We start from the raw sequence: 23,996 nt of genomic DNA on the forward strand, positions 1-23,996 counted from the left end.
CGCTGTAATGTTCTATGTTCTATGTTCTATATGAATGATCAGCTCTGTCAGTTTTTTCAGTGTGTTACACCCTCTGAACAAGGCAAGTAGAAAATTATACTCATGTGGTCTTGTAATCTTATTCTATTGGCCCATAATCCTTAATTCAAATATTTGGTTGATTTAGATTAGCATGAAGAAATCAGTTTCAACTGGTTCTGTTCCCAAGTGTTTTGTGCCCTTTCAACTCCAGCAACAAGATTCAACATCATTACAATGTGCTGGATAATGAAAAGCCGACAGCTGAGGAAGGAATATTGAAGGTATGTTCATGCACTTCCATTTTAATAGTCTGGTCTAATTGCCAAAACATTATACCACTTCAATGTGCAAAGAATCAAAATGAAGTTCAGTATATCATTGAGGAGAGGAGCAGTTAGTCCTGGCTATGAAAAATGATTTTTAAAAAAAGACTAGCAGAACAATAATCTATGTAAAGTAGTTTTTACTGCAGCAGAGCTAGAATATGCCTCCAAAGATGTGGAAATTAAATCAAAGAAATTGAAATAAAGGTACCTCTTTTAGGCAGATGCAAGACTCATCCAGTTTCAGTTCTACACAACTCCATCATACCTTCCCATTGTAATAGCGTTGAAACTGGCTTCCATTAGTTTTTGAGAGAAAGATGTGTTGTTTTTGTGTTTCTGTAGTTTGTGTGGGTGCAGAGGGGTGCATTTCAAATGAAAACTTACTTGTTTGGTTTGGGATTCCCATAACTAATCAAATTGTGTCTCTTTTGAAAGGGCAAATCTTAGGCCATGACTAATTACAATGGAATGAACAGAGTTACCTTTCAACAACATAGTGCTGAAACTAGAATAGGCTGCCATTACATTTCTATGTTTCTATGTTTTTTTGGGAACATACTTTCCTTGATCCTGTGAGTTTCAAGCAAAAGCTTGTTATAGTTCTTATTAAATGCAAGCTTGTCTACAGAAGATGATGTTTGCATTGGACATGACTAAAGAAAGTCAAATTGTAGCACTGGTGACAACTTGAGTGCTGAAACTGTACTGATAGTTATAACCATTTGCTATTATTGAATTTTAAACAATTCTGTATCCTAAGCCATTGTCATGAGGCCATGCGATGTTGTATTGTGTTACATTTGGTGTTATTTGTGGCAGATGGAAGCAAATATCTAGATTTTGATCAGCACCTGCCCAAAGAAAAGCATTAAAGTTATCCTCTTCTCCAGTGGTTTGAGTATACACGATCATTTTCTTTCTTGTCTGTGTTACCTGCAGTTCCAGTGAATCCTGTAATCCACGCCCTTCTTGCATCCTGTGGGCCAATGTACTCACTCTGAAAAACATCATAGAGTAATCTGAAATTCCACTTACAAAGAATTTCCTGGATGATTCTTTCCAATCAGTAGCACAACAAAGAACTATGCACACTGAAACAAAACAGAAATTGCTGAAGAAACTCAGGTCTGGAAGCATCTATGGAGAGAAAAGAGAGTCAATGTTTACATGGTGCTCTTCACAGGTGTTGTTGCAAGTAATTTCTGCCATTACAATGGAGAGCAGTATATCTGATTTCCACTGAAGTTACAATCAGAAAGAAAGCCTTCATGATAAACAATGCGACAACTGAGTGATAGCTCTGTGCTGCAACTTCTCTTAGTAAAAGACTGATCTCCCCTGTAAAAGGTTAAGTTTTTAGGTTATGGCTAATTACAAAGGAATGATGTTGAACATAATGTGATGCTGAAGTTGGGGTAGCCAGTCGTTAAACTTCTATGTTTCTATGTTTCCCCTGTGGAATACTATTCCTGATCCCATAGATTTCAAGCACAACATTGTTAAGTTCTTAGTAAACACAGGGTACAGAAAATTACTTTTGTAATGGACAAGACTGAAGAAATGCACATTGTAATACTGCTTATACCACCTGAGGGCTAAAACCACCCTGATACATTGCTGCAGGACATTAATAATTCAATTCACTTGTACCAGGCCGACATCAGCTGTTAGCTGCAATGCATTGGTGCTGACCCCCATCTTTAATAAGAATTATACAAAATATGATTAGCAACATCCTAATATCAGAGCAGATCTATTGTTAGAAAGAATTAGCAAAGCATTGCAGTAGTTAATTATGTTGAAAAATAAGTCTGAAAATTTGTATATTATGTCATTCAGAAGATATACGATAAACCTTTAAGGGATATTCTGATGATCAAAGATCAGCAAGGTGGCCTTTGTCTGGAGCTGCATGAGATGGGGGAGAAAATAAACGAGTATTTTGCATCAGTGTTTATGTGGAAAAGGATGTGGAAGATATAGAATGTTGGAAATAGATGGTGACATCTTGAAAAATGTCCATACTATAGAGGAGGAAGTGCTGGATGTCTTGAAACACATAAAAATGGAAAATCTGCAGGACCTGACCAGGTGTACCCTAGAACTCTTTGGGAAGTGAGAGAAGTGATTGCTGGGCCCCTTGCTGAGATATTTGTATCATCGATACTCACAGGTGAGGTGCCAGAAGTCTGGAGGTTGGCTAACGTGGTGCTATTGTTTAAGAAGGGCGGTAAAGACAAACCAGGGAACTATAGACCAGTGAGCCTGAAGTCAGTGGTGGGCAAGTTGTTGGAGGGAATCCTGAGGGACAGGATGTACATGCATTTGGAAAAGCAAGGACTGATTGGGATAATTAACATGGCTTTGTGTGTGGGAAGTCATGTCTCACAAACTTGATTGACCTTTTTGAAGATGCAACAAAGAGGATTGCTGAGGGCAGAGATCATGGTGGACGTGATCTATATGGACTTCAGTAAGGTGTTCGATAAGGTTCACCATGGGAGACTGGTTAGAAGGTTCATGGAATACAGGGAGAACTAGCCATTTGGATATAGAACTGGCTCAAAGGTAGAAGACAGAGGGTGGTGGTGGAGGGGTTGTTTTTCAGACTGGAGGCCTGTGACCATTGGAGTGCCACAAGGATTTGTGTTGAGTCCACTACTTTTTGTCATTTACATAAATGATTTGGATGCGAGCATAAGAGGCATAGTTAGTAAGTTTGCTGATGACACCAAAATTGGAGGTGTAGTGGACAGCAAAGAGGGTTACCTCAGATTAAAACCGGATCTTCATCAGATGGACCAATAGGCTGAGGAGTGGCAGATGGAATTTAATTTAGAAAAATGCGAGGTGCTGTATTTTGGGGAAGCAAACCTTAGCAGGATTTATACACTTAATGTGTTGCTGAACAAAGAGACCTTGGAGTGCAGGTTCATAGCTCCTTGAAAGTGGAGTTGCAGGTAGATAGGATCGTGAAAAAGGCTCTTGGTATGCTTTCCTTTATTGGTCAGAGTATTGAGTACAGGAGTTGGGAGGTCATGTTAAAGCTATACAGGACATTGGTGAGGCCACTTTTGGAATATTGCGTGCAATTCTGGCGTCCTTCCTATTGGAAGGATGTTGTGAAATTTGAAAAGGTTCAGAAAAGATTTACAATGATGTTGCCAGGGTTGGAGGATTTGAGCTATAGGGAGAGGCTGAATAGGCTGGGAATGTTTTCCATGGAACATCGGAGGCTGAGGGGTGACTTTACAGAGGTTTATAAAATCATGAGGGGCATGGATTGGATAAATAGACAAAGTCTCTTCCCTGGCCTGGGGGAGTCCAGAACTACAGGGCATAGATTTAGAATGAGAGGGGAAAGATATAAAAGAGACCTAAAGGGCAACTTTTTCACGCAGAGGGTGGTACATGTATGGAATGAGCTGTCAGAGGAGGTGGTGGAGGCTAATAAAAGAAAGGAAAAAACAAGTCCCATCCTCTGCTTCAATAAAATAAAAACCAAGACCTTTTAACAAAGAAAGACATATATTTGATTAAGGATTGGGCAGAGAGTGATATCTTTATTGAATTACAGCTATTTGCTCAACATGTTTGGCTTCACTTCACAGATCAAACTCTAAATATTCCAAGAGGAGATCTCTGAAAAGATTACTGACTATTAGCGCAGAATAAATATATCAGGTCCTTCTGAGGATGATCAAAAAGATCCAGAGAAGGTCTGGAGAATACTTGAAGACCAGTTGAAGGTGGAAATCAACTTCTGGATTAACAGATTCCAACTCACGTCACATAGTCAGTTGATGACTTTGCCCCTGGATACTGCGTGTTTAATGGCTGTGGGGCAGCCAATATTAACTGCAATGTGTTCACCATCTCCAGGGACTGGGAAGGCAAATTTCATCACCTTAAAGATCCCTGACCACGGAGAGGTAAACCTCAATGTGACGTGAAAACTTTCCAGCCATGTTAACCAAATACTTCACAGTAATGAGGTAAATCGTGAATTGGTCAAATCCTTTGATACCATGTGCTCATGCTCATGTTAAAAATGTCTGCAGAGGAAATTTATCATGCAATTTGTTGCTTGAAGATAGAGTTTTCTATTAAAATATTTGGAAGCAATGAACCAATGCCTTGTGAGCAGATCCAAGAAATCATTGCCATTAGCATTCAGTCAACATTAGAAACAGAAAAACAAATCTTCTGTTTCTTACTCATATTTACTGAAGATATAAAAATAATGTAAATTTAGTCCAACAGATTTGGGTCTTAATGGACATCACTGTTTCACTGACGGCTGGTTTATGGCAGCAATCTCACTGTGTGGTGTTGAGGAAATTTTCTCCCATATTGATGTGGCACTGCCTGAGTGAGGGCTGCTGCTCTCTGCGTATGCAAATCAGCAGCCTGCCATTCCTGCCATTCATTTTAACAGATGGAAATATCAAAGCAAACAAGAACCTTGAGAAGGTGTCAGGGAGGAGGAAATATATGATCAACAGGAGAAGCCTTCATAAAAAGGATCGGTTCTTGCATCATTTTTGGTGCTGTTAACTAAAGCTACATTTTATTTAGTTTTTCTTTATAGAATCCCAACAGTGTGGAAACAGGCCCTTTGGCCCAACAAGTCTACACAAACCCTCTGAGGAGTAACCCACCCAGATACATTCCCCAAATCTGTATTAACTCCCTGACTAATGGACCTAACCCACACATCCCTGAACACTATAGGCAATTTAGCATGGTCAATTCATCTAACCTGCAAATCTTTGGATTGTGGGAGGAAACCAGAGCACCTGGAGGAAACCCAAGCAGACAATGTGCAAACTCCACATAGACAGTTGCCCTAGGCTAGGATCGAACCTGGGTCCCTGGTGCTGTGAGGCAGCAGTACTGACCACTGAGCTAACGTGCTGCCTGTGATGGATGAGGAGGTCTTCCCGAGGAAGTATTGTTCTCACCCACAATCTTCCCATTGTTTGTTGCATCATCTCCTAAAAATGCGGTCATATGCTTCTTTGATGGCTGCCCCTGCCTCCCATCCATGTGCACTCTGTCCATTGGTATGCTCGAGCAGTGAGATTTACTAAGGTAGGAGCTGAGAGCAAATCATGGCTTGGTGTTAGATCCACTAGTGACCATTTGCGAGCTTGATCACTAAATTGTGATCAGGGGCTGGATTTAGTGCAGCACACGACGGCAGAAATCTTGGTGGCTATGCCCATTTAATCATGGGAAATGCTACCTGTCAGTATCCCAGAGTCAGGAAAATGTTCTGCAATTTAGATGCATAAGGAAACACACTCATTCACAGCAGGCTATCAATGAGACAATTGACATTCATTAACCCAAAACACACCAACATTTACTGTTGGTGCATGGATTACCTGTAGGTGGTGTGGCTTTTCCATGCCTCCTAAAAGTCATCAGGCCAAACCTTATCAGATTTGGGCCTGCAACCTCTTAGAGGGGGAGCTCTCTTTCCAAGCTACAGTGCAGGGACTCAGCATTGCAGAGGGCAGGGGTGGCCACTGTAGGCCAACCGTGTCTTTGCCTCCAACACCCCTGCCATATTGTCCAGCAAACAACCCCATTCCCCAGGCTCCATTCCACTCTCTCACTCTCTGTCCGGTTTTGCATTCTTATTTAGATGTTAATAACTTGATTGTGTTTTAAATTAGTTTTTCTACACATTATTAGAGAAGCAAATCTTGAGATTGCTCTCCTTAGTCATGTGACCTTACATCATCAATATATCATGTTCACCTAGACTCATGCTGTTACTCCAATAATCCACAGATCTTTCTGTTATTCCAGGCCTCTTACTGGTGCATTTCCACTGGAATCACCCCACTTTCAGCTGAGCTTCTGACAATGGAGAGTTCACAGGCACTACTTGGCTCGTAAATCTCAGGGTCCTGAATCCCTGGGAAGACCTAAAGCTGGCCACTTGAGTGCCTGACAAACAATTAGTCCTGTCAGGCCTCCTTTCAGAAACAATCAGTGTACAAATCAGTAACAGTTTCAGTAGGTTCTGTCCCAGAAGAGTAAGATTAATGTTTTCTCTCTTGAAATTGGGGCACGAATTGCACTGGCCAGGTCACCATTCTGTGTGGGTGTCAAATCCCAAACAAGAAGGGTCAGTGGCCTTAAAACATTACATCTATTTCTTTTTCCACAGATGTTGCTAGGTCTGGTGAGTTTCTCCAGCAATTTCTGTTTCTGTTTCAAGAGATCTGGCAAGTTAGTACAAAAAAAAAGGATTGACAAGATCATTGGGCTATTGGTACAAATTTAAACAAGTCCATGTAGTCATTTAGTCAGAGAGAAAGGAGGGGGCCAGCTCCATGTAGCTAAAGTGTTATCATTAGCTCCATGTAGCTCATTAGCCCCATTAGCTCTTGGTCCAAGCTAGCTGCAGAGTAGGATGCTCCAGGTGGAGCTCCTCTGTTTTGCCAGTTCTTTTTCCATCTTTTTCCTTCTTTTTTCTGCAATTTTTCTTCCACAACTCCCCAACTTTTAACTTCTTAAACTTACCCGGAGAGAATAGAGGTGAGTCCGAGCCCAGCTGGCATAGGAGGCCAGCTGGGGACTATGCCAGAGTCTGAGGCGAGTCGCAGATCGGAGCTCAGAGTTGGAGGCAGCGAGGCCTCGTGTTCTGAGGCCCAGTCGGCACAGACTCAGTGAAAATGTAAGTAATTTTTAATCTTATTCTGAATTTTGAGTAATTTGAATATTTTCTAAAACTTTATATTCCTGTGCTGGACTACTCTTTTTGAATTCTGGAAGAAACACATGAAGTATCTGTACCTAAGATGGCGCCAAAGCGGTGACATTACAGACTTTTCACTGCACTCATTCGAGTGCACATGACAATAAAGGCTATTCTATTCTATTCTATTCTAAGTAGCTGAAGTATAGAATAAAAACCTGGGAGTCATTGATATCACAGAGCTGCTGGGGAGCTAGAGCTCAGAGAATTCCAGGGCCACTGGCCCCTCAGTGAAAGTGAACAATGTCTGCGCAGTGATGATGGAGCTGAGACATGGGAAGAAAGCCATGGGGCATATTTGCCATGTCAGGAAAGTTGAAGTGAATGTCTGCTCTGTGAAGCTGGCAGTTGGAGCACAATTACAGAGCTGGGATAATGCCAGTGCTAAAATGCTGGGGTGCAGCCTTGTAAAATCAGTGGGATGTAGAAAAAGTGATTCAGTAGCTGAAAGGTGAGCAGTCACTGGAGCAACTTCAGCCAGTGTCCTATTGTCTGACAAGCCATTGCAAGCCAAAGTAACAGGAGGACTTCCAGGCTGAGTTGGATAGGCTGTTGAAGAGAAATCAAAGACAAAATCCTTGACTTGGAAGAGTTGAAATTCCTTGTGAGAAAGTTGGAATTAGAAGGACTTTGAGACTTATAGTCATCTCTGATATCTGTGTGGCCTTCTGAAAAATATTGTGGGACCTGTCCTGGTTGTATCTTCCATCTAATGTGCGGTTGTGCTGCATTTAGTTTGTCTGTTAATTAATGTTTACCTCATGTTAATTCTGGAACTTAGAGTATCAGAAAGATAGAATTGACTGTCTTGTTGACTTTTATAACAACAACATTTCTTCTGTTTGTTTAAAACCATGGAATCTTCTAGCTTTATTATCTTAGCATAATAGTTAGAATTTCAAATTTCATCTGTTTTAAAAAGTGTATTCAGTTTGATTTGTTTATTTATACGTTGCAATGTACAATGGCTGCCTAAATTATTATAACCGTTATGTAGAACTACTTAAAATTCAGAAGTGTCAGAACAGTAAAAGCAAGGCTTTTGAGGTAGTACCAATTAATATGCTTTACATTCCAGTGTATTTTGCATATTTGTCTAAGATGATTGAAAATGTTATCTATCATTTATACTTTTTCTCATTATATCAATGTGCACAAACAAGTGTGATCCAAAAGTCCAAGTGTTCACTCTTATTCAAACTAAGTCTCTTCAGTGGACTTGAAACTGTGAAGTAAAGAAGATTAATGTGAGCAGGGACAGCTAATTGTGCCTGCAGTCATGATATGTCTTAGCATCTGGATCAGTTTGTGGGGAAACTTATGTGCCCTTACTGTAACAGCTTGTTGTTGCATTTAATTGCTGATATGAATAAAAAATTGAAATTACATTTTTATTCCAACAAAAGCATATGTATAAATTTGCTGCTAGTGACATTAGGATTGAATAATCTGAAAAATAATATGATTTTCATACATCACTTTGTTAAAAAAAAGGCATGGAAATACATGATGACTGGGAAGGAGCTTTCATCAGAGGGACCTTGGTCATTGCTTACCAATCCCTTAAGGTAGCAGTTCAGGTAGATAAAGTGGTTAAGAAAGTAAGTGGGATACTTGCCTTTATTAGTCAAGGCCTAGAGTTTAAGAGTAGGGAGGTTGCGCTGGAACTGTGTAAAATGTAGGTTAGGCTACAGCTACGATAATCTGTGCAGTTTTGAAATCCACATCATAGGAGCAATGCAATTGCACTGGAGAGGTTGCAGAGGGTGTTACCTAGGCTGGGAAATTTTAATAATGCAGAGAGATTGGATAGACTGGGGTGGTTTTCTTTGGAGCAGAGGCAACTGAAGGGACATGTATAAAGTTGTAAGGGGCATAGATAGGCTGTACAGGAAGACACATCTCCCCTTGGTGGAGGGATCAATGACCAAGGGGCATATGTTTAAGGTAAGGTCCAGGTGGTTCAGAGGGGAGGTAAGGGAATTATGTTTTACCCAGAGGGCGACGGGAATCTGTAAGGGTGATAGAGGCAGAAACCTTCAAAAGATATAAGAAATATTTAGAAGTGCATTTCTTATGAGCTAATTACTACAAAAGGGGATTAGAGTCATTAGGTGCTTGCTTTTGATCAGTGCAGACTTGATTGGCTGCAGGGCCTTTTTCTTGACTCTCTATGACTCAAAGGTAATGATGTGATTTCTCTGAAGATGAACTAAAGGCTAAATGATTGTTAATAGCCTCTACTCCAATCAGAGCTTTTAGCAAAGATGCTCTGGACAAATAAGAAAGTCATGTTATTGATGCCTTATGGAAGGTGACACAAGCAAAACGCTATAGTCAATTATACGCTTTAAGTGCAGTCAACACAATTGCTATGATCAACAAAGTGGACCAGACCAGTAACATCGAGCATAGATACAGTTTGTCACAGTCACCCAGAAGTTGCTTGGAGTTTCTTCACACCTACAGATCATATAACACCAAAGACATTGGGTACACATATGTAGAAAATTTGGTTTCAAAGACCAGTGAGATTCTGGAACAAGAATCTAGTGACAAACAAGGCAGTATAATGCCACAACACTGGCAAATGGAAAGTTGTCCAAATGTATCCAAATATATTGATGAAGTGAATAACCAATAAATGTACACTAGGGACAACTTCTTTGCTGTTCTTCAAAATGATGATGTGGAGGTGTTAGGGTTGGGCTGGAGTGGACAAAGTTGAAAATCAAACAACACTAAATTATCGTCCAACACATTTATTTAAAAGTACAAGATTGTGATTTTCAACTTCAAAATAATGTCATGACATCTTTACCTCCACCTAAGAGTAGATGAAGTCTCAGTTTAATGTGTTACTTGAAAAACAACATCTTTGTTTAAATATTTATTTCATAATTTCTAATTCCTTTGTGTTTAGTAGATATTGGTCTCACTCATCAATTCAAAATCTGATGCCCAATTCTGTACATAACGTAGAATCATAGAATCCCTGCAATGTGGAAACAGGCCATTCGGCCCAACAAGTCCACACCGACCCTCCGAAGGGTATCCCACCTAGACCGATCCCCTATTGTATTATGTTACATTTCACCTGACTAATGCACCTAACCCACACACCCCTAAACACTCTGGGCAATTTAGCATGGTCAATATTACATAACCTGCACAGCCTTGGACTATGGAAGATATGAAACTGAAATTTATACAAGAATTGTACTGCCAGAGGGACGGTAAGTGTGTTCCGTCATAGATAACATTTAACTTAATCAGTTATAATTAAATAGTAGTCCATGTACTCACCAAATGGGGATCTGTGGCAGGAATCACATAGACACTGATATTGTATAAATCCATCAATGAACGGAGAGCACTTAGGCGCAGTGACGTGTTGGTAACTGTGGGAGGCAGATACTGAATACAAAAATAGATAGTAAATCTAATAGTATATAACAATAATCTTCATTATTGCAAAAGAGTCAAGAACAGAATTAGAGCTAGATTTAAGTGAAGTACTAAATTTAAGTTTTACATCAAAATTTGTTTAGGTTTTAGTCTTTAAGTTTTTACCTGTTCTCAAATTATACACTTCTCGGATAATATAAACAACACTCTTAACTGTTCTCTAGTGTTGTCCAATAAGGCCTAGTGACCATTTTGCCTCATATTACAAATATATGCAAGGGATAGGATGATTCAACACATGCAGTGAGTGTTGGGCACGATTGGGAGATAGTAACATGGTGATAGTAATCTAGAGGCCCATATTGATGTACTGGAAATATAAGCTCAAATTCATTTGGGAAGCTGGAGGAATTCAATGAATTAATCTAGAATATCAAAGTGACCATGATAACTATAATTGATTGGTATGAAACCCAACTGGATCAATGATATCCTTTCAACCATCCTTATTTGCTGGTCTTGCCTACATGGGAATTTAGAATAACAATTAAATGTAGTTGACTTTTAACTGCAATATTAATAAACCAATCTGTTAAAGGAAAGTTAAACTGGACAACCAATCTTGGTTGTGCCTGTGATACCCAGATCCCAAAAAAAGAATGAGGAAATTGGACAATGCTGTTCTAGTGGGTATATGAAGCAGAGGTGTAATACAAAGTTGTACAAGTTGAAAGGTCATCTGTCTGTGATTTGGTAGCTTAAGTCAATCAGTTGTCACTAACCCAGCCTCCTGAATCACAGATGTCAAGGTTCCTGCTTTGGACATTGTCCAGTGGGTCCCACAAAAAGGTTTACCCAGGAGGAATAAGTCTAATTACATTTATCAGCATGGCATGTACATGAAGTGTGAACATAGACATTAACTCTTAAACATTTTCTTTATGGGATGAGGCCATTGCTGGCAAGTCCAATATTTGGTTCCCCAACTTTGGTTGCTTTTGAGAAGGTGGTGGTGAGTCACTTTCTTGAATGTAAAAAAAGGTTTCTTTGATATTGTATACAAGGAAGAGCCATTGTGTATGAGAGAGGAAGGTAAGATACATTCAAAGAAATATATTACAGTCCCATGTTCGGTATCAATGATCAAATTAGCTTTTATGTATTTTACATGTTATTTAATATATTATTTCTAATTTTGGCATTGAAGATAATTTCTTCAACTGTTCTACTTACCATTTGGGTTTGTGTTGTACGCATAACAACATTTCAATCATAGCTGCTACGAACATCATCTTACATTGAAATAATCAGAAGGTGAACATTTGCTGTGGTATGTTTCCAGAGTAGTTACAAGGATAAGAATTAAAGGAAAGCTATAACTCAATAATTAAAACATTATTCTCATTTCATTTGCTTTTGTTTTTATTTTTCCCCAACATTTTCTCAGTGATTTATTTGTATGTAATTCTTCCAGCTAAAAGATAGTTTGCTTAATGCCTCATACTTCTTTTGTTGCTACTAATGTTGCTGCTGAGGCACATGAATAATTGATACCACCAGGACCTGAGGGGACAGATATCTCATCCTGTGGATATGATGCATAAATATTACATTAAAAGATCTTCAGTTTATAATCGGAATTTTTAAATTGTTTCCAGTTAAATTTATAGGATATGTTTGTCTTACTAGATATAGTTATCCTTCCATGATCTTACCCCTTTGGTCATTATAGTAAAACAGGATATCCCCTGCGATGCCACTAAAATTGCTGCAAGTCAATAAGACTCAGGAACAGAAAACTCCTCAGGAATCTTTCTGGAAGAATTTTTGTGACATTTTAAAATATTTATTTTAATGGGTTTACATTAAGGGCGTGTTAGCTAATAATGGAATTATCTCAATCAGCATCCTTCAGCGTTCAGTGATCAAAGAAGAACAAGGGAAATATGGAATCAGAAAAGTCAGCTCAGTCCATCAGGGTAGTTTATTCCATACTGTCTAATGTGATCATATAAAACCCCATATTTTTCCAATCCCACATAACCTCTGATAGACCCTAGACTCTGGCCAATATTTCGTACTGCTTAAGCACAAAAATCACTGTGTCTCATTTTTTAGAGGTAGACTTTCAGATCTTATTAATTTTTACCTCTCTCTCACCTCAACTTTCATTGCTAAGCAAATCCTATGTTAGTTCTTTTCTTTTTCTTAAGTGTCAATTATTGCAGCTACTTACTGGAGGGATGCTTTCACAATCTTTCACCAGACCTCCATCAGGTTTATCCGATTGGAAAGATCGACAGCTTGCCAGCTGGAATAATCCTAGAATAGTAAGAATCACAGTAGAGCTATGAATTATAAGTTTCAGTCTCCTGGAATCAAGAGTCAAACTAATTTAGAATAATTGAGTTGAACATTGGGACATCAATCCTTAAATCTGTTGGTGACTGAATGTGTAATTGAAAAGATGATGATAAAAGCATAAAAATAGATGCTACTGCTAGCAAGAAAACTAATTCCTTGTTTGTTAAACTGTCAGTCTAAACTTCTGGTAATGCAAATGTTAAACAGTTTGAGCAGTAAAATTAACAACGTCTGGAGTGGCTAAGTGCTTCAAATAGCAGGTGTTACAATTCCAAGTTTGATGAGATTGTTATGTTTTGGGATGTATTTTTAAATTTAAATGAAAGAGGCCAAGTGACCTGTTCTAAAGCATAACTGATTAAACACTGTGTGATTTAACTGTTACACACCATAAAACAACCCTCCACCACTTTGCATCCAAATATCAAGCTCACCCTGAATCCCATGTGATCTAACTTTACTAATCAGTTTACATTTGAAATCTTATCAAAGACTTTACTAAAGTCCAAGTAAACAATGTTTATTGCTCTGCCCTTATCAATAGTTTTGGTACTTCCTCAAAAAACTCAGTCAAGTTTGTGAGATATTATTTCCTTCATACAAAACCATGCTGACTATCCTTAATCATTCCTTGTCTCTCCAAATTACTTTGAAGAGAAAAATTATAAAAGTTAACATTAGTTTTGAAATGGTTTCTTATATTGAACAATTGGACCTAGACTTTTGCAATAACCAAGAATTTCAGAGAGGAATGGTGCCCTATTAGAACCAGTAAATTACCATGCAATAAAATACAAGCCTTTGATCTTCTTAAGTGGGAGATGGCACAGAGCAGGGTGACACTAGGCACATGGACACATAAGATGGCCGCTGAGCCATAAGTTGGCCACTTGACACACAAGACGGCCACCGGACCACAATATGGAGAGAGACAGCAGAGCAAACACAGATACTGCCTGGGTCCACCAAAATGTGAGCACAATGCACTCACAGCCTAGTTGATTAGTTTAAGGTCGGTGGGAAAGAATACACATGAGTACCGGATGCTGCCCACTGAAGTGTCTGTGTTCAGCCAACATCTTTGATAGAAATGCTATCTGTTTGATACGGACTCAATATAAAATGCTAATAGCCAGGGCTGCAGTAATCTTCTTTCTCAGGAAGAATGATTAGCACCCATTACTACAGTAATGGGCTTCCGCGCAGACATTGACATTGACAGTCATTCACTTCAAATTGCTGAAAACGTTTCCATCATGTGCAAGGTTCTTATCAAGATTATTATGAATACATAACTAATATTCAAAGAGATTCAAACCCCTCAAGATATGAAATGCAAAATCCCTCCTTTGCTATGGTTCTATATTGCAAGAAGCAGTACTGCAAATGAACAAGATTATTTCAACAGATCTTCTCCATCTGATGGCCTTTCCTAATAAGGCACTACAGCAGAAAGATCATGGAAGACCTCCAATTTCAGGCTCTCCTCTAAGCCACACACCATTTGGACTGCTGCATATGTTCTACTGACAATGATAGTCACCACTGATTGGTGGCTGGTTCAAGGAAAGACTAACATATTCTTAGGATGGGCATTAATCCCACAGTTCTGTCTGGGTTTCCCACATCACAATAACAAAAAATATTACACACGTCATAAGGAGAAAATTAAACCTATGTGAAACAACAAATATTGGTGCAATATGGAATCACACTGAAAGGAAAGGGGAGGCAATCCCTCGTGGCATAATTGCTAGACTATTAATCCAGACTGTCAGCTAATGTTCTAGGCACCTGGGTTCAAATCCTTTCACGGAACTGAATTTGAATTGAATGTTAAGAAGAATATCTGGAATTCAAAATCTACTGAGGACCATGTAACCATTGTCAATTGTCCAGAAAAACCCATTTGGCTTGCTAATTCCCTTGAGAGAAGAAAATCTACTATCCTCATGTGATTCCACACCCAAAGTTGACTCAAAACTGCCCTCTGAAATGGTCAGCTATTTAGTTTAAGGGCAGCTAGGGATGGACAAATAATAATGCCCATGTCCCATTTGTGAATAAAATAAATCCTAACTGTACTAACGGGCAGTTTAAAAGTTGCTTTAAAATGAAAAAGCTTACTAAAGTACCGTTTACTGTTCTTTTTCTTCAATGAGAGACATTCAGAAAGTGCATCATAAGCAATTTTGCAGCTTTTTAATTTTAAAGAATGACAATGTTCAACATGGTTAGCTTCAGGTGGAATATTCAGAAAATTGTGAAATGTAACAGATAGCTTAGTTAATTATTGTCTAATCCTAATTCTTCATAATTTAACCAAACTAAAATAGCACAAAGGAATCAAATTTACTAAGTACGGTTGAGATTGAAAAAATATTCACATTAATCTTTAATACAAAGCAAGTTTAATTACCTTCTAGTATGAAGAGCCATGTCCAGACAGCAATGCAGGTAAGTCTCATATTCTTAGTGTGAGTCTGCTATGTGGTGCGATGTGTTCAGCATAGCCAACTGAGAAAGTTTACGATCAGCCAAATGTTAATAATTTTTATCAAAGTCACATGGATATATTGTTGTCACATGAGCAACAAATATAATCTGTCATTGGCTCCACATTTCAGGACAATAACAATTATACCTAAATTCTCCACTGTGCACATTTAATCCTCAATTAAAGTTGTCGCTATGTCTTGAAAATTACAACTCTAAATGAAGTAGCTTTAAGTGAATCATAGGTTTATGGATGGATTAGTACTGGAGTCAGAGTTGAGTTCCTTCAAATGTTTTTCATTGGAGAAACCAATGTCTATTTCTACAACATATGTGTGCAGGTCCGTGCATTCCGAGCTAAAGTGACTTGCAAATAAAATGTCATAAAATATAAAATAAATATCATAAAGATTGAATGGAAAATATTGCATGATTATGGGAAAATACAGTGGAATGGGACGACACATAAACATGCAAATGGACAAATTAGGTGAGGTTGTAGACCGATTAGTTCCTTCAACTTGAACCCCATTTAATAAGATTATGGCTAATCTGATGCCGATTTCAACTTCACATTCCTGTCTCCCCTGATCATCACAGAATCATGACCAACAAAGGAGTCAATATACCTTGCTCTAAAAATATTCAATATCCCCACCTCCACCAATCTTTGGAAGAGAATTCCAAAGGCTGTTGCCCTTTGATATGAAAAATATCCTCCTAATCTTAGTTTCAAATGGGTGATCCTTGATTACTAAATTATGTCTTCTATTCTAATTGAATAACCTTTTCAAAAAGTCCAAGACAGGCATGAAAGATGAACATCATGTGCTGTAGAATTTGATTGACCCACCAGTAGAAGCTAAGGAGAGGCCGCTAAGTCTGGTCCTCTGGCACTGTCCCATCCACAGAAAATTTCTGCTATATTTTACTCCATGAGTTTTGAAACTCTTGATCCTAATTGCTTTCTTCTGTAGGTTTTCAAGTTCTGCCACACCCAAAAGTAAATGGTTGTCAATAATTAGACAAATAACAAATGGAGGAGGCTCCACAAATATTCTCATCTTTATACATGGAAAAGCCCAACACATTGGTGCAAATGACAAGGCTGAAGCATTTGAAGCAATCTTCAGCCAGGATAGCTAACTGGATAATCCAACTCAAATTTTTCTTGAAGTCCCCAGCAATGCAGATGCCAATCTTCAGGCATTTCAATTCATTCCACAAGAAATCAAAATATTTGAAGCTACTGAATACTGCAAAGGCTATGGGCCCTGCAATCCAACGGTAAGATTGAAGATGTGCTCCAGAGTCAGCTGCATCCTTGGTCAAACTGTTCCAGTACAACTGTAACTCTAGCACCTACTTGACTATGTGGAAAATTGCTGAGATCCATCTAGAAGGACAATGGTAACAAATGCATGGGAACATCACCACCTGCAAGTTCCCTTCCAAGCCATTCATCATCCTGACTTGGAAATATGTCATCATTCCTTCACTGTCACTTGGTCAAAATCCTGAAATTCTCTCCCTACTGACAATATGTGTCTATATTCATCAAATGGACTGCAGAGGTTCGAGGGGCAGCTCAGCACCATCTTCTCAAAGCCATTGAGGTTTGGACAATAAATGCTGGCCCAGTCAGCTATACCCACATTCCGTAATAATTTTTTTAAAAAAAGTCTTATTTCACTCATCTGGGGTGATAAACCCATGGATCAGGAGGTCCAGGTTCAAGTCACACTTGTTACAGAGGTATGTAATAACATCTCTGAACTGGTTGATTAGAAAAATAGATTAAATTTTAAAAATGACAAACAGATCTGTGAAGCTGGGAAACCCTGCTGCATCCAACTCAAAATGTTCATTTCTGTCACATGACAACAACCTGGCATCTAAACATCACATCAGAGTCACAAGTACTGCAACATCACTGGATTTTCCACACCCTTCTGAAACCATCTGCTTCCTGTATTAGAGATGTTTCATAAGTGTAAGTTTTTGGCTGTCATGACAGCGTGCTTTATCCTGTCATGTGATCTAAATGACATCTGTATAAAAGTGTCTTAATTTCACAATTACATAGTCAAGGTAGTGCAAGGAAGGTAGAGGTACACAAAATGTATCTTGAAAATATTTTATCAGAAAATAATGCTGGCTATGTTTCTCGGGTACCAGGTGTTCAGGTAAAAATATCAGTGAAAGGAATGATTTCATTCAAATTATACAGAACAGATTAATGGTCTATAAAGATGCAATTCTTGTGAATTTATTTTCCTCAGTTAACATTTCACACACACCAGTTAACAAATTAGCATAATTTACTGCCTATGTTATTTTATCATAACTTTTGACAGCACTACGTTCAAATAGGTCAGAGAGGAATGAAAGGGGGATGCAAACTTAGGTATTCAAATGTTGCAAAGAATAAGATCAACTACAGAAGAATTACACAGGCATGTTTTCATGGCAAAATTCCTGGGTTTTAAAGTTGTAAATTACTGCCTCTCCTCTGGACTGTATTTCAGTGCAACTGTAGGAAAGGGGAAGTTGGCAGGAACATAACAGAGTTATAAATAAAAAAACATACAATGTAAGCAATCCTGAAGAAGATAAATGCAATCTAAAGTTAGAAGATATCGAAAAAGTATAATTTTGTAAAACACATTATACCAATTATTGGAATATTGGAAGCAGACTGAGCTAAAGACAATGGGCAAGATCTTATATGGCCTGTCGACCTGGGCTATTATAAAATATATCCCACATTTCCAAGATCCCGGATGGCAGAAGCCACTCACTGCATTTTCTGGATTTTGAAGCCAAGATTCTCGCCAGGCAATGGTGTGATGCCTATTAATGGAGATAAGTGCTTGTTATTGGCTTCTTTAATAGAGAATCTTGCTTTGTTAATATGGAATTTCCTAGTGTGCCACCCATTACACAGAATCTAAACATCTACTATTCCTGACTTGAAGGTCTGACCAAATACTTGGTGACATCAGCTCTCTGCTTGATCCTCTGGGCCACCAACTCAGACACCTTGTGTTAACATCTCAGTGTATGTTCCAGGTCACCTACCTATGCTCACATCCCCATATAGAAAGGTTGAAATCCACCATCTATTAGAAACCCTTCAGAAATCTCATGGCACCTCTGCAATCCACTTACAATCCTGCACTTCACTGCTGCACCTCAGGAGGGATCAACCCCAACTTTTGAAATGCTGCTGCAAGGACACTTGTTTACAGGGAAAAACACCCAGCTCTTGGAATAGAGCAGTTTGCAATTTAGGGCAACTCACTTGCTCTCTTAGTACTTATTGGATTGCCCACAATATCCCTGCCACTCAATGAGAATCATGGCTGATCTAGTAATACATAACTTCACTTTCCCCTGTAACCCTTGATTCACTCACTGATTAAGAAGCTGTCTCTCTCAGACTTCAAAATACTTCATGACCAGCCTCAACAACTTCCTTTGGTAAAGAGTTCCACAGATTCACAATTCTCTGGGAGAAGAATTCCTCCTCATCTGTGGTTTTAATGTATGACCCCCTTGTTCTTAGATTATACCCTTTGGACCTAGACTTGTCCACAAGGGGAAACAATTCTTTGTTTTATTTCCGCATCCGCCCTGGCAAGTCTTCTAAGAATCGTGTATGCTCAATAAGGCTGCCCCTCTTTCTTCTAAACTCTAATGAATACAGGCCCAATCTGCTCAATCTCTCCTCATATGACAATTCCTGCATGCCTGGTATCAACTAGTGAACCTTCTCTGGCCTGTCTTCAATGCCATTGCATCTTTCCTTCGATAAACAGCCCCAAACTACTGGCATTATTCCAGCAGTGGTCTGACTATTGTTTTATATAGTTTTAGCAAAACCATAATACATTCATACTCCATTCCCTCTAAAATAAAGGCAAACATTCCATTTGCCTTCCCTATTACTTGATGAACTTGATACCAGCTTTTTATGTTTCATGGATAAAGATTCCCAAATCCATCTGTAGTTTTCTGTAGTCTTTCTCCACTTAAATAATATTCAGCTCCTTTATTCTTCATGTCAAAGTACATTACTTTACATTTCTCAATATTATATTCAATCTATCCAGATTTTGCCCACTTGCTTAACCAGTCAATATCGCTCTGTAAACTCTTTGTGTAATGCTTGTTTTCCCAGCAATTTTTGTGTTATCCACAAACATGCCAATAGTACAATCACCTTCTTTATCTGAATGAATAACATAGATTTTAAATGATTGTGACCCAAGTACTAATTCCAGGGGTATTCCATGAGTTATACACTGCCAACCCTTATTCTAACTCTCTGTCTTGTATTAGCCAATTCTCTATCCATGCTAATATATTATTATTTCCAACACCATGGCTCTTATCTCATCAAGTAGCCTAACGTGCTGTACATTATCAAACACCTTCTGAATATACAAATATATGACATTCACTGCTTCCCCTTTATCTATCCTGTTTGATACTTTCTCAAAGAATTCTAATTAATCTGTCTGGCATGATTTCCCTTTTATGAAGCTAGAATCAGTTCAAGTTTATGTTAAATTTATAATAAACTCTAATGTTTTCCCAATAAGAGATGTTAAGCCAATTGGTCTACAGTTATCAGCACTTTTGTCTCCTTCCTTTTTAAAATTTCTGTTGCTGTTTTCCACCTGGTATGAAAGGGAGGGATTGAATGAGACAAAAGTGACTTGCACTAAAGTGGGAAAGTGATTAACTGTTCCAACGAGTAGATAGAAGAGAGAGCATGCTGAGTTAGTGGTATTGGGTGGGTGAGAGCAAGTGAGCGAAAATGTTGATGAGATAGAGTGGTAGAGCATGACTCTTAATTGAAGATTTATGCAATAGCAGAGATAGAGTGAGTGTGAGATAGGAGAGACAAGATGATGGCTTTTAACTTGGCAGAATGGAGAAGGTAATTGACTTTCTTCCTACAATACTATGCATTCTTCCAGACATGTTGTGGTTTTGTTTGCTGAGCTGGAAATTTGTGTTGCATTTTGTCCCCTGTCTAGGTGACATCCTCAGTGCTTGGGAGCCTCCTGTGAAACGCTTCTGTGATGTTTCCTCCGGAATTTATAGTGATTTGTATCTGCCGCTTCCAGTTGTCAGTTCCAGCTCTCCGCTGCAGTGGCCGGTATATTGGGTCCAGGTCGATGTGCTTATTGATTGAATCTGTGGATGAGTGCCATGCCTCTAGGAATTCCCTGGCTGTTCTCTGTTTGGCTTGTCCTATAATAGTAGTGTTGTCCCAGTTGAACTCATGTTGCTTGTCATCTGAGTGTGTGGCTACTAAGGATAGCTGGTCGTGTCGTTTCGTGGCTAGTTGGTACTAACGACATGACCAGCTATCTTTAGTAGCCACACACTCAGATGACAAGCAACATGAGTTCGACTGGGACAACACTACTATTATAGGACAAGCCAAACAGAGAACAGCCAGGGAATTCCTGATGAAGGGCTTTTGCCTGAAACATCGATTTCGAAGCTACTTGGATGCTGCCTGAACTGCTGTGCTCTTCCAGCACCACTAATCCAGATTCTGGTTTCCAGCATCTGCAGTCATTGTTTTTACCTAGGGAATTCCTAGAGGCATGGCACTCATCCACAGATTCAATCAATAAGCACATCGACCTGGACCCAATATACTGGCTACTGCAGCGGACAGCTGGAACTGACAACCGGAAGCGACAGGTACAAATCACTATAAATGCTGGAGGAAACATCACAGAAGTGTTTCACAGGAGGCTCCTAAGCACTGAGGATGTCACCTAGTCAGGGGACGAAACGTTTGCAGCACAAATTCCCAGCTCAGCGAACAGAACCACAATGAGCACCTGAGCTACAAATCTTCTCCCAAACTTTGAATTCTTCCAGACAGCTAAAACCACCCTGACTTGGGTGAAAACCTAGCCAAGGATGGCTTGGTCTGGTGACATGGCCAGCCCAGTACTGGTGGAAGAGGATGGAGGAGAGCCCTCCTCTGTATCACCTCATTCACCCGGACCTGCAGGTCCCTGTTCGCAATGGGAAGTGACAATATCCCCTCCTCTGCCATATATAGGGCAAATGCCACTCACTGTGCAGGGCAGCTCTGGATAAAATCCAGGAATACAGTATTCCATTGAAAAATGCATTCATTATGAAAATATTTCTACATAATAAATGATTAGAAGTACAGAATCTGAAGTTATTGGATACGTAATGGTTCTTCTTTAACATTGTGAAATAAAAGCAAAAATTCTGCAGATTCAGGAACTCTGAAATATTCCTGTGCAGCACCTTGTCAAAGGCCTTCTTGAAGTTCATGTAGATAACATCATTGGCTGTCCTTGGTTGAACCTGCTTGTTACTTCCTCAAAGAATTCTAGCAGATTTATTAGGCCTGACTTCTCCTTGCTGGAACCATGCTGACTTTGCCCTATTTTAATATACACTTCCAAATATTTCAGAAATCTTATCCTTCATGATGGATTCCAGGATCTTACCCATGAGTGAGGTTAGGCTAATTGGTCTGTAATTTTCTGTGTTTTGCCTTACTCCTTTTTTAAACAGAGGTGCCATATTAACAATTTTCTAGTCTTCCGGGACCCTCCCTGATTCTAACAATTCCTGAAAGATCACTACTGATGCCTCTACTATCTCTTCAGCTATCTCCCTTAGAACTCTGGCCTGAATTACTTTCCATAGAGTAGCAATAAGTGATTTACTAGGTTGATCATCTCTGTCACACGCCTCCCTATCTGATCATTATAATTAGCATTTCAGAATGCAGAAAAGAACGACATTACATGCCATGTATAACTTAATTAATATAACTTATTACTTAATATAATTTCAAAAGAGCTTACTGAGTTTCTTTCAATTAAAAACAAGTTTGAGAATAAGATACAAATGGTAAACTTTTAAAAGTTAACCTCGAAACAGCAAGTTGAAAATTAAATCTGTGTACTCACCTTGCAATATGTAAAATATTAAATCTGGCAGTTAGTTATTTTAAGGAAAACGGGATTTTTCTTTGATATTCTATACTCCAGAGAACTGTGGATATTCAGTTGTTGCATATATTCAAGATGGAAATTAATAGAGTATCGGTAACTAGAGGAAATGAAAAGATATGGAGATTATGTTGAAAGGTGAAGTTGTAGAAGAAAATCAGCCATGATCATTTTAAATGTCAAGCATTGCCCACTCTTGCTCCTATTCATAGATTACAGGGAGAGTGCAGGAAGAGTTGCGCAGTGAGCAATGAAGCAATTATGGAGTCCAGAGAAAGGGGCGGGAAGGTTCTGTAAGGATTAAACGTTGACCTCTGATGCATGGTTTCTGTTTGTTCAGCAAATTCCTTACTTTATAATGTACAAGTTACTTGCTATATATAGCTAGAAATACTGCATTATGCCAGGCCTAAAAATGAACTGGAGGCAGGATGGATATGGCACAGTCCATCAGCTCATTTGAACAAGGAATGCAGTCGCAACAAGTTAACTCTGTCATTACAAATATTGCAAAAAGAAATGGAGACTCAGATTTTAATAAATCAAGATGCCACAGTTCAAAATAAAAGTTTGGTCATGTTTGTTCTTACAGTTAATGTTTAATTCCATCTATTATTTCAAAGCCAAATGAGGTTTACCAATTATGTTGTTGGATGGCTAAAAGGTCACATAGTGATTAGATAAAGTAATTTTTAAAGTCATTAGACAACAGGAGGATAATATTAAAGGAGGTGTGTGTGACTGAAGCGGTTAGCAACACAAAAAGGTATACACCAGAAGAAACAGGTCAGGGGATGTCTGAAATTAGTCTTTGAATTTCACGAGCAACAAGCTGTGATCACCCATTGGACACCCTAATGAAGCTCACTAAGTAAAGCTTGATGAATATTGGCAGCTTAAATTTCAGATATTGTCCCTGCAGTGGAGACTGTTAGGAGAGTTACAAACATTGGCCAGATGCTAGTATAGAATCTGAAGATGATTTGATGTTGGAGACATGCCCAAGTGTATCATGTCTCATTATATGGAGAAGTGTGCTCAGTCCTCATTTGCAGAGTATTCAACTGATGACTTTTCTGAGGAGCAGGAGAACCCAGCTCAGAAAGAGTTTGCAGCCTTAGGGCTCATTAAGATGTGTGGGGTACACAGATGGCACAGAGTGTTCCAGCTCGAATTCCATTACCTGGGAATGAGTGAGTTGCTGTGCCTCTGAGGCTCTCTATTTCCCAGGACAGTGTGACAGATCTATGGCAGATGCTGAAGCAGGACGTGAGGAGGCCGGGTCTGGGTGGTCATCCTCTCCTGGTAGCTGTGGGAGTCGCTAAGATGTTGATTGTCTATGTGACTGACTGCCTCCAGGGGACAACAGTTGACCTGTGAGGAGATTCTCACTTGTGTACTACAATTGCATCAGAATAGCAACCAATGCCATCTGTACAAGATCATAGCAGTTCATTTACATCTCCTAAGACAAGGTCAGTGCTGCAGCCTGAACATTTGGATTTGGTAAGATTGTTGGGTTCACCCAGGTCATCTGAGGATTACTGGGGGTAAAGTGTATCCATGTGAGCATGA

General features: G+C 39.1%; 1 protein-coding gene across 3 annotated transcripts in view; it reads right to left on the reverse strand.

Moving 5' to 3' along the window:
• The window catches only part of xpnpep2 (X-prolyl aminopeptidase (aminopeptidase P) 2, membrane-bound), a 79,785-nt gene extending 57,120 nt beyond the window's left edge, over window positions 1–22,665 (reverse strand). The window contains exons 1-5 of one of the 3 annotated variants that reach the window (XM_072595074.1): window positions 22,380–22,665; window positions 15,314–15,411; window positions 12,767–12,852; window positions 10,429–10,539; window positions 1,281–1,344 (exon numbers count right to left, since the gene is read on the reverse strand). In XM_072595074.1, coding sequence (XP_072451175.1) covers window positions 1,281–1,344; window positions 10,429–10,539; window positions 12,767–12,852; window positions 15,314–15,362 — 310 coding nt within the window. In that variant the 5' untranslated portion in view covers window positions 15,363–15,411; window positions 22,380–22,665. Of the gene's footprint in view, window positions 1–1,280; window positions 1,345–10,428; window positions 10,540–12,766; window positions 12,853–15,313; window positions 15,412–16,243; window positions 16,337–22,379 lie in introns of those variants that run through there. The other 2 variants (XM_072595075.1, XM_072595076.1) reach the window with 2 other exon arrangements.
• Between the last annotated feature and the right edge of the window lie 1,331 nt (window positions 22,666–23,996).

Source organism: Chiloscyllium punctatum, chromosome 25, assembly GCF_047496795.1.
Source record: "Chiloscyllium punctatum isolate Juve2018m chromosome 25, sChiPun1.3, whole genome shotgun sequence".
NCBI classification, from domain to species: Eukaryota; Metazoa; Chordata; class Chondrichthyes; order Orectolobiformes; family Hemiscylliidae; genus Chiloscyllium; species Chiloscyllium punctatum.